Source organism: Astyanax mexicanus, chromosome 13 (genome assembly GCF_023375975.1).
Source record: "Astyanax mexicanus isolate ESR-SI-001 chromosome 13, AstMex3_surface, whole genome shotgun sequence".
Classification (NCBI taxonomy): domain Eukaryota; kingdom Metazoa; phylum Chordata; class Actinopteri; order Characiformes; family Acestrorhamphidae; genus Astyanax; species Astyanax mexicanus.
Window position 1 is genome coordinate 51,196,811 of NC_064420.1, and position 12,510 is coordinate 51,209,320.

General features: G+C 33.8%; 1 protein-coding gene across 1 annotated transcript in view; it reads right to left on the bottom strand.

Annotated features, from left to right (window-relative positions):
* Window positions 1-1,195: 1,195 nt before the first annotated feature.
* cdh26.1 (cadherin 26, tandem duplicate 1) overlaps window positions 1,196-12,510 on the bottom strand; it is a 49,872-nt gene continuing 38,557 nt past the window's right edge. Inside the window, exons 14-19 of the mRNA XM_049462878.1 lie at window positions 10,552-10,602; window positions 8,707-8,757; window positions 7,992-8,045; window positions 5,055-5,087; window positions 4,531-4,602; window positions 1,196-1,875 (exon numbers count right to left, since the gene is read on the bottom strand). Coding sequence (XP_049318835.1) covers window positions 1,657-1,875; window positions 4,531-4,602; window positions 5,055-5,087; window positions 7,992-8,045; window positions 8,707-8,757; window positions 10,552-10,602 — 480 coding nt within the window. The 3' untranslated portion in view covers window positions 1,196-1,656. The remainder of the gene's footprint in view (window positions 1,876-4,530; window positions 4,603-5,054; window positions 5,088-7,991; window positions 8,046-8,706; window positions 8,758-10,551; window positions 10,603-12,510) is intronic.

The window sequence follows — 12,510 nt, forward strand, 5'->3', positions numbered from 1 at the left end:
GAATATATAAAAAACTATATATGTTTATAATATATAAAAATAAAAATAAAATATATATATGGAGCTTGAAAGGTGAGAGAAATATCTGAATCTGAATTTTGTATATTTTAATTATATTTACATGGCATTTAATGCATTTATAAAAAAGTGAAATGGTGTAATTCATCATTTGAATTAAAATTGCGAGGTGGTAAAATGTGCTGTGGAAAACAATATATATAGATATATTTTTTTTAATTATTATGTAAAATAAAAAAAAAAGTAAAAAGCAGATCAATAAAATTACAGAACTGACTGATTTCTGTTATGATGCTAGATACTGAATGATGGTGTAGTTAGTGTGAAATAAGTTAAATTAACTTTTTTCTAGCTTTTTAAAGCAAAATGTAGTTGTTAAGAATAATATTAATGTAAAATATTTGTTTTCGACAAAGACAAGGCGAAACTTTTTTTTCAACAGCAAATTTTACATCAGAACAAAACTTGATTTCCGAACTAGTGTACACCATTAAATATTAAATATTATTTATATATATATATATATATATATATATATATATATATATATATTTTTTTTTTTTATGCCATCTAAATATAGTTTATGTAATATAGTTTTTTTAACCTCTATAGTAGTTTTAGAGCTCTAGCTCAGTCAGGGCTGTAGTAGGTGTAATCCAATTAATTCCAATTTATTCACATTATGTATGTTAATATATAATCTCTATTAAGATGAACTTATTTAATGTCTCAGTGCTAACTTCTCACATTACCAAAGCTAACATATTAACCGAAATACTTTCATAATTCAGTTCAAATAAACAAACATATTAACCTTTTACCTATTAAATGTAATTTTAACACTTTACAGTACAGGTACACTAATGACCAATACTTACTACAGAATAAATCAGCTAATTATTTATACACACATTATCAAAATGCTATAATTAATATATCAATTAATTAATATTTACAGCATTATTACACATTAAAATGTATTATTGTTTAATAATGTCCTAACTATTATCAATTACTAATTAGTTAAAACATTATTTGTCTAAATAATGATATTTATTATTAAATACTGTTACTCTAATTGCAGTGTTACCAATTTAACATAATTTTTTAATTTATTAAAGTTAATGTATTTTCCTTAATAATGCCAACTATGCACATTCCTACACACAACATTTGTTTTCGACAAAGACAAGGCGAAACTTTTTTTTCAACAGCAAATTTTACATCAGAACAAAACTTGATTTCCGAACTAGTGTACACCATTAAATATTAAATATTATTTATATATATATATATATATATATATATATATATATATTTTTTTTTTTTTTTTATGCCATCTAAATATAGTTTATGTAATATAGTTTTTTTAACCTCTATAGTAGTTTTAGAGCTCTAGCTCAGTCAGGGCTGTAGTAGGTGTAATCAGTACTCAGGTGACATGCTGAGAAAAGATGTGACGGTGATGTGATCCACGTGTATCACGCTATATTCATCTTTCATCATCTGCACAAATTATCCCATTACTTTTTCTTTTTTTTCTCATTTGTCCAAAATCCATTTTAAAAAAATCCAAAAAATTAAAAAATGGATAAAAATGTGTAACTCCAGTGTCCGTGTTTCCCTCCGTCCTCCTCCTCAGGTCTTCAGCTTCTTCTCCTCCAGCGTTTTCCTGCAGATCCCGTCCAGAGTCTGGAACTTGGGTCCGAGGTTGTTGATGAAGTCCAGGTTGTCCTCGTCTCCGCTGAAGGACAGCCGGTCCAGAGACGGACACTTACTGTCTGTGCCCTCGTCCGCGTACTCGCGGGGACGGTGCTGCGGGAAGTCCAGCTGATCCTCCCCGAGTTCATACAGCTTCTGCAGAGACAAAACACCAAGAAAAGAGTCATTATTACAGGAAAAAGCAGAAATAAACTCACTAAAATCTGCATTTCTCCCATTTATCCTTCAAAAATTTAAACTACAATCATGTTAACCCTATTTTACACCCTGCGTAAAGTGCGTAGTGATGCTCACCGCTATCTTACACCCCGCCAACCAACAGTCTATTTTCACTCCTATTTTCCTCCTGCCTGGTTTAAACAGCAGCAGAGCTTCTGAATATATCTACACTAAAGAATATTGCTATCTTGGCAGCAGAAAACACAGAAGCCCCTTTATAACCCCTAGTGAATAAAAGTAGATTAAAGTATGCTAAGCATTATTATGCTATAGTGCACTGAAGTACTAAAGTGCTCTTGTGGCCACGTCATTATTACTCAGTATATTTAAAGAGGAATATCTAAAATGGAACAATTTTTTTATACTTATTATACTTTAATTACAGTATAAAAATAGTACAAAAGTCTTACTTTAAAAATTGTGTTAAGTGTTCTTAACTGTACTAAAATGGAACTACAGTATTTTAAATATAGTTAAGTAACATTTAAACGTTTAAACTACTTTATGTATGTAACCCCTATATTTTAAATATGCTTACAGTAAAATTATAATATATTTAATTATTATTATAGTATTACAACTGTATCACTATTTATTATTATACACCAGAATTGATGTTAAATATATGTACATTAGAGTACAAATATGTTTAGTAAGTAGCACACTTCTAGTATAGTAATAATAATAATAATACGAGTATAAAAATATATTTTAATATACTGTACTACAAATTTAAGCATGTTACAAATTTGCTTTATTTTTTTTTAATTAGTAGCAGTAATTTAATTCACTTTCTAAAAAGTTAAATGATACACAGCACTTTAAGTGAAATACTGTAACAGCTGTTTTTAACACACTTTGCTAAAAATGTACAAAAGTATATTTGTAACTAAGTACTTTAGAAGTATATTGAATTACAGTATATTAAACTAAAAGTGTTAAATACACTTAAATACACTATATTGCACTTTTTTACTTTTACACTAGTTTACCTTCAAACATTTAATGAAAGCTTAATATTAATGTACTTTTTATATATATTTTAGTAAGTACATAAATCTGTTATTTATGTATATTTACAGCATACATAGACATTTCTCAATATGTTTTAAATGTTTTTCCACCAGGGTACTGTTATTGAAATACTTTCTATTACAATAAATATTATAAATATATATCACATTAATTCATGCATCTACAGTTGTGTTACACCCATTTCCTGAGTTCTAAAGTAAACCATGCATGAGGGTATACAAAGATTATTACACAGATAGACTTTGTTAATTCCAGTGTTTCTGGGGGTCTCTGTGTCTATGTTACCTCCTGGCTCTCTTATTTCTCTCATTTCTCTTATTTATTTGTTGTTAATGAGATTTCCACCGTCTCACTATCAATATATGTTTCTAGTTTTAAATATAAATACACAGAAATTAAGATGCACACGCTTAAAAAAACTATTTCTGAGAGTAAACCATGTATGAGTCTATATAAAGACTATTTATTATACAGATAGACAGACAGATGTATAGATAGACTCTGTTAACAGACAGACAGACAGACAGACAGGTGGAGGGGTGATACTGTAAGAGTCTATAGGAATGTTGTGGAGCTGCATTTCAGAAATTCAGACAGGATTACAGCCCTGTATTAAACTACAGGACAGGTGTGTTTATTCAGGACCTGCTGTAGTTCTCTCTGCCTCCAGCAGGTGGAGTAAAAGAGCTGCTCTGCATCTCTAAGCTCCTCCCCCCAGTTCAGCACAGTGGGCCAGTCCCTGCACTCTGATTGGACGAGAGCTGTGGGTGTGTGTTCTGATTTGTCAGCATGTTTATACCAGGGTCTATCTGTAACACTGCTTTACCATGTGTACATACAGAATTTACAATTTGAGCTAAATATTAAGCAGTAGTTATTTAACACTGTGTTTTAATAATAAATATTAGTAATTTAGTCATTTCTCTAATTTTATTTGTTGCTATTTAGAGTTTTGGAGCTTTATTAGAGCTTTTTTGAAACATAAATGCACAGAAATATCTTATCTGCCCCTTCCCAAAATATAAAGATTGCATCACTGTGCAAATATATATATATATATATATATATATATATATATATATATATATATATATATATATATATATATATATATATATATATATATATATGTACAGTTCTGGAAAAAATAAGAGTCCACTTAAAAATAATGAGTTTCTCTGATTTTATCAAATTAAAAACCTCTGGAATATAATCAAGAGGAAGATGGATGATCACAAACCATCAAACCACCAAACTGAACTGCTTGAATTTTTGCACCAGGAGTAAAGCAGCATAAAGTTATCCAAAAGCAGTGTGTAAGACTGGTGGAGGAGAACATGATGCCAAGATGCATGAAATTAAAACTGTGATTAAAAACCAGGATTATTCCACCAAATATTGATTATATAACCTATAAATAGCAGAATCAGAGAAACTGATTCAGAAACTGAAGTGCTCTCTTTATTTTTACAGAGCTGTATATATATATAAATTATTTTTAGTGCATAGAGATTATAGTAAATGTGAGTTTCTGACCCGTTGAAGATGATCCTCTATGTTCCAGTCTGACATGTAGCTGAAAGACCTGGAGAATCTGCTGCTTCCGCTCTACAACATAAAATATAACACTTATAAACACAAATTACAAAACAGAAAAAAGTAATTTTGAGTATTTTAAAAAATATATAATAATATATAATATATTAGTATATTGTAAAACTACATTGTAAAAAATGCTGGTAAATAGCAATGGAAATTGCTACTTATTACAAGTAAATACACGCTAATTGTTGATTTAATCTAATAATATTGCTACAATAATCTCAAAGCAAGAAAGATTAACTATTTAGCCTGAGGATTTAATTTGATAATATATTTATTAATAATATAATTATTAATAAATATATAATCATTGTTTCATAAAGAAACCTATTTCTGTATAACTGTACTAAATCATAAATAAATTTACACGCTCCAGCCTTGTTTTTACTTCAAATACCCTATTATAAATTAATAAATTATAAAAAATATATAAGATAACAGCAAACTGATGATCTTACCCTGAATGTGCTGTTCCTGACTGTACCCCAACCCTGTTACAATACAAAACACACACACACAAAATAGTTTATTCACTATAATACAGAACTTTATAACACTTTATAACACTTCTTAACACGACTGTATGTGTTAATTTTACCTGTTTAAAAGTTTTACCCAATGTCTCTTAAGGCTGTGAGATGTAGTTACATATTTAGCAGCAAGGGGGCGCTGTGCTTTTCTCCCAGAGGGATTTATTGCATAATTTTTGTATTTGTGTTAATTTTTCTAAATGCGGGATCTGATCTTTAAACTGAAGAAGAAACTGCTGTCTCCATGCAGCTCTTAGCCCGCCCCCTACTCATATCTACAGAAACAGAAATTAGTGAATTTAAATGTCTGAGTGCAAATAAACTATTATACAAATATTATATGAATATTATACAATTTTTAAGGATTTTCTCTAAAAATTTATTTAAACAACAGGTTATGACAGATTGACAAATTGACCAATGAAATCTTCCCTCTCTGTGGGCGTGCCTTGCTAAATTTCATGCTAAATTTATAGAAATTTTGGGCCACTGTGGCACCTGAAGCTTGAAAAACAGTTAGAATTGCCAGGTTTTCCCACAAAATTGGGTTTGATGGACCTGGCAACCCTGCAAACACTTAGGAATAGGTTGTTGGGGTGACGTTGAAGCCCCAGTTCGCGGTGCCGCTAAAGTGAAGGATACTGTTGCAGGAGTTGGAATTAATTGGTAAAGGAGGACCTGCACTGGAGCTTAAATTGGTGAAAAAACTGCAAACTAAAGCTTCTGAGAGGTACTGTAACTCCCGAAATTACCCGCGATACACCTGGATAACCAGCTGAACCGACGAGCAGAAGCGTTACCGCTGGAGCTGCGGCAGTTTGGGTTTGCGTTTTTTGGAGCTGAAAGTGGGTGTTTCTGGTGGATTTAGTGGTTTGGGAAGTTTATTCGGGTCTGTTCATCGCTTCCGAGACTTTGTTTTGGTCTCCGCGTGGCCGTGGAGTTTAAAGAGACGTTTGCGTTGCGTGGCGCGCGGCACATGGAGCTCCACAGCGGCGTTGTGATTGACCGCCGACTATCGCAGATTTCCAACGCTTCATTCACCGCAAAAAGCTCGCGTTCCGATGCTACTGGATCTACAGTCTGGACCAACACTGTTCTTTCAGTTTTCATGGGGAAATACGGCGTGTCTTTTAACCAGCTACGACTTTACAAGGAGCTCAGTTCCACCAGGTGTGTTTTAAGGTTTAATTTCATCAGGTGTGTGTTTGTGTAAATTTGTGTATTATAGTCTCTACTAAGTTCTTAGTTACACTAGTTAGTTTCTAGTAACTATCCTTTACATAATTTCAGTTGTACCAGAAATCCGTACATCATGTCTTCACCCTTAAACCAATAAATATCTTGTATTTTTTTATCATATATAAAACATGAATCAGCCAATGAATACGTTTATAAACCAATTAAACAGTAGCTTGGCCCCGCCCACTGCACTGAGAAAACAGTAGTACTAGAGCCATTGGGGCAAAGTAAAATCTAATTTTTACTAATGTAATGTGATTTAGAACACACATGATTTTAATCATATTTTTTTACTGTTTAGGAATGGATTAGGAAATAAAAAGCTCAATATATAATATTATATATTATACACAAGCTTCTAGTAAATATTTTAGTTAATTGGATTTATTTGCTATATATATTTTTGGGAATTCTTCTTTTCTGTGCATTACAAACAGAAAACAGCATTTTTACAAAATAACCTCAAAATAAGTGTTTAGTTCAGTGTTGGTTAAGTTATATAATAATAAATATTATTAACATTGTATTTAATCTGTGATTGAATCAGCAGGTCATTGCTGAGTTGTTCTGCTGCTCCTCTGAATAGAAACTGTTTTTATGATTGTTTTTAATGATTGTTTTTATAGAAACTACATCCTGCTCACTGCCACGAGAGATCAATCTCTCTGAACAAGAAGATTTGACCTTGATTTCTATTGAGGAAGAGCAGCTGATGAGTTTAAAATGGAAGGATCAGCTGATGACCTGCCATCAACCTCCTCACTTCTCTTCACTCTAAAGAACAAGAGGATGGAGCTGGATTCCACTGAAGCTCTGCTGATATAAGGGTGAGTTATTTAATGATATTCAGGCCGCTGTGCCCGCTGATCTGATGATCCTGTTTGTTTGTTTGTTTGTGTAATCTGAAGGTGCGTTTAAGAAAAGGCAATGAAAATGAAACGGTACTGATCTTCTAATTTTCTTGTATCAGTGTGTCAGTGTGTTGCTGGTGGCTGTTTAATTGCATGTATGTTTGTGCTGTTTTGATATAAATTCTTTTTTTTATCCAAAATTTTTTCTTGTTCAATTGGTTTTGTGCAGTAAGATGTCCCAATTCATCCAATTGTAGCCAGGGTTCAAAGCCAGGGTTTGTAATCTACACGACACATTCCTCTGAAGTGAAAACACTAATGCTAATGTGATGTTCAGTTATTGGTAAGGAGGAATTTTATTTACGTAAGAAAGCGAAAGCTAAACTTTTTTTTGACGTGGTTGATGTTCTGGCTAATGTGTACTGAATACCTGACATTCAGTTTTCTTTATGCTGATTGGATGGAATTCTGCCTACTCCATGCTAATTAGCTGATGTACAGACTGCTAAGTACTGATTGGATGGAATTCTGTCTACTGATTGGTGTATGTTCAGGCTGCTGAGTTCTGATTGGCTGTTGTATGTCAGAGTACTGACTACTGATTGAACAGATTTCTGTCTACAGAGCTCTGATTGGCTTATGTTCTGGCTACTGAGTACTGATTGTCTGATTTTATGTTTTCTGGGTGCTGATTGGCTGATATTTTGCCTGAGGTACAAATTGACGTAAGGATTTTGCCTTTATGTAAATGTAGATATGATAAATATATATTTACCTGGCTCATCATAGTTCCACTGTTCTCCGCCATCTGAAGACCCGCTAAAGACATCTATAAGATCAGAATATACAGAACATTTAGCATTACTACATTAAATATACAAATATACAGCTCTCGAAAAAAATAAGAAGCCACTTAAAAATGATGAGTTTCTTTGATTTAACCAAATTAAAAACCTCTGGAATATAATCAAGAGGAAGATGGATGATCACAAGCCATCAAACCACTAAACTGAACTGCTTGAATTTTTACACCAGGAGTAAAGCAGCATAAAGTTATCCAAAAGCAGTGTGTAAGACTGGTGGAGGAGAACATGATGCCAAGATGCATGAAAAAAACTGTGATTAAAAACCAGGGTTATTCCACCAAATATTGATTATTTCTGAACTCTTAAAACTTTATGAATATGAACTTGTTTTCTTTGCATTATTTGAGGTCTGAAAGCTCTGCATCTTTTTTGTTATTTCAGCCATTTCTCATTTTCTGTAAATAAATGCTCTAAATGAGAATATTTTTATTTGTAATTTGGGAGAAATGTTGTCTGTAGTTTATAGAATAAAACAACAATGTTCATTTTACTCAAACATAAACCTATAAATAGCAAAATCAGAGAAACTGATTCAGAAACTGAAGTGCTCTCTTCATTTTTATACAGAGCTGTATATTAGTATAAATGGTAATATTTAGATTAAACGATATGAGGTAAACTCACGGCTCCTGCTGCGCTCTGCATTGAGGCTCTTTTCTGGGAGAAATCTGTGAGCTGTGGAAACAACATGCAAATAATTATAATATAAATAAGATAAATCAGATTTGTGGTTTGATTAGACACTGGACAAGTGTCAGTCTGTATTATTTAGTTTCTAATCTGAAAGCAGAAGTATTTCTGAGTGGAGAAGAATATGGATAAAATATTGTGTTTAATGGTATCAGTGTGCTGAACCACCATCCCTGCTAATCCTAATAATATATTCATTCTATGAACTGGGGTGTCGAGTCACTTTTCGCGTGAGTTCTTCTTCTTCTGGCCACGTCACCCGTCTTTACGTACTTACGTCACACGTACAGCCTCTAAAAGAGGATCCGGCTCAGTTTTACTGAACGCGAGCGGCTGGTGGAGCAATGGAGACTTCAGAAGAGGAAACTCAGAGCTCAGTAGCTCATTCACTCATAGTAAAACCAAAGAAACGAAGGAGTGAAGATTCTGACTGAGCACTCTCTCTCTCTCTCTCTCTCTCTCTCTCTCTCTCTGACTGAACATAACCTGGAATCGGATTCATCCGCTCTGAAAGGAGACCGCATCACACCCGCCCAGTTTAAAAGGATTCTTCCGCATGAATTTCTGTGCAATTACCCATTCTCACCAGAGAGGGCCTTCAATCGCCTAAATCACAAAATTTAGACCCTTCGTCCATTCGTCCATGACATTATGTATTTTCTTATTTTATCAATATTAATAATGTTTTTAATCAGAATAAACTTTAAACAAGTCAAAGAAAAAGTATAATTATAAGCCAATATAAAAAATATATAAAAAATATAAAAAAAACAGAACCAAAGCCAAAGAGGAAAATTAAAAGACCTAATTTGTACTAATTGTATGTAATTTAGAAAACTTCTATGCTTATTTTAGTGTTTAAAGATGGCTTGTGAATAAAAAGGTCAATATCAAATCGAAAAATGTTAAGCATAGGCTTCCAATCTAATAGACAATAAAAAATTACTTATTTTAGTTATAATTGGGTTTCATGATAATGTAGGTTTTTATATTATATATAGAGTCTTTTTGTCTTATATTTTACAGACTTTTTGTGCATTGCAGACAGAAAACAACATTATTATTATTATTATTATTATTATTATTACTATTATTATTATATATTTTTCTTTTTTTCCCCAACACTGGCACATAATTCAGGTGTGAAAGGGGTTAACATCTAACATTTATAGGTAAGAATGGTGTATAAATGTTTTGAAACTATTATTAAATATATATATATATATATATATATATATATATATATATATATATATTTCAAGAATACACTACTGCAACAAAATGAAAATTACATTTTATTACTGCAAAAGATATGATAAGGCACACCCCTAACTGAGAAATAAAAAATACAAGAATTTTATCAGATTTGTAACAGAAGTAAATGATCCAGAGTGTCATGATACTAATAATGCTAATAATAATGCATTTATTAGTATTATTTAATATTGTTTATTATCAGTAAAGCTTGTGAACGATTGGTGAACTGGTGCTGGTTATTGTAATCACTGCTCGTGTGCTGTATCCCGCTGTATCAGGGTGATCCGTAGTGAAACGTGTGCTGTAGGTGTGTTAGATGTTGATGTTAGCGTGAGAACCTGTTTGTGGAATGTAAAGCCGCAGTAATGTAAATACTTCAGGATTTTTCTCGTTCTGAGCCACAGGGGGAGATTGTTCTTACAGGCCTTAATCTCCTGCCAAGTTCCTCAACCGTCAGCCTCACCTCACCCTGAGCTACAGAGAAGTTCCTGAGAAAACGTGATAATAAAGAGCAGTACACACCTGCAGGGCTCCACCGTTAGTGCTGGTGCGGGAGTGGAGCTGGGGTTCAGCCTATGGGAGGAGAGAAGTGAGGATGGGTTAGAATAAGAGATAATAAGAGTTTATAGAGAGGATATAAAGAGAGTTTATTAAAGATTATAGATAGATAATAAGATGGGGCAGGGAAAGAGTATAGAGTTATTCATTTAGGTAAGGAAATAGTGCTGGTCGTATGACCAAAAATGTATATTATGGTGTACTTACTTTTACTCAGAATATTCTTATTCTTCTTCTATTTGGTTTATTTTAAAAGCTAGTCCTCTCACAGCTTTTAATTGTGGAAATGCATCATTTCTCAGGGTGGTAGGAACTGTAGTGACTTACATAGCTTGTGATTTTTGGAGCTATACTTGGTACAGTTTTTGTAAAACAGACATTTTTAATAGTTTGTAGGACCACTTTTTAGGGGGGGAATCCCTAGACAGCGGGAAATACCTTTCCTCACAGCAACTGTCTTTCAAGACCATAGCAACCACCTAGCAACGCCACAGCAACCACCTAGCAACGCCACAGCAAACATCTAGCAATGCCACAGCAACCATCTACCAACGCCACAGCAAACATCTAGCAATGCCACAGCAACCATCTAGCAATGCCACAGCAGCCATCTAGTAATGCCACAGCCACCACCTAGCAGTGCCACAGCAGCCACCTAGCAACGCCACAGCAAACATCTAGCAATGCCACAGCAGCCATCTACCAATGCCACAGCAAACATCTAGCAATGCCACAGCAACCATCTAGCAATGCCACAGCAGCCATCTAGTAATGCCACAGCCACCACCTAGCAGTGCCACAGCAACCATTTAGCAACGCCACAGCAAACATCTAGCAATGCCACAGCAGCCATCTAGCAACGCCACAGCAACCACCTAGCAATGCCACAGCAAACACCTAGCAGTGCCACAGCAACCACCTAGTAATGCCACAGCCACCACCTAGCAACGCCACAGCAACCATCTAGCAACGCCACAGCAACCATCTAGCAACGCCACAGCAACCATCTAGCAACGCCACAGCAACCATCTAGCAACGACACAGCAACCATCTAGCAACACCACAGCAACCATCTAGCAACGCCACAGCAACCATCTGCCAACACCACAGCAACTATCTACCAACACCACAGCAACCACCTAGCAAAGCCACAGCAACCACCTAGCAAAGCCACAGCAACCACCTAGCAATGCCACAGCAACCACCTAACAACACCACATCAACCGCCTAGCAACACCACAGCAACCGCCTAGCAACACTACAGCAACCACCTAGCAACACCACAGCAACCACCTAGCAACACCATAGCAACCACCTAGCAACGTAATTCTCATGTTAATTTTTTATGTAAACACTAATATGTTTAATAATGGTAGGTGATCGGTGTTCCTTAAAAAAAAAACACAGCATTAGTTTTCTTAAATAATTTGTAACTGATCAATATCTGGTAGAATACATCAAATATATGTAGATAGATAGATAGATAGATAGATAGATAGATAGATAGATAGATAGATAGATAGATAGATAGATAGATAGATAGATAGATAGATAGATAGATAGATAGATAGATAGATAGATAGATAGATAGATAGATAGATAGATAGATAGATAGATAGATAGATACTTTATTTATCCCGAAGGAAATTTAGGGAAATATATATTAATTAACTTATATTAAAATATATATTTCCTTTGTATCTGATTCTTTTATTCCTTTACTTTCTGGTGTTTCAGTATCGTTCTTTATTGAAAGTCTTTTATTTTCTATCTTGTGTATTTATAATTGCTCTTCAACCAAACAAAAATATATGTTTTATCTGATTGTTCGATTAATTGAAGGAATGGCGCGGTAGATAACACCACTACCTGCCAGTGAGCTAACCACCACATTGTGTGGGGAGACTGGGGTTCAATTCCTGG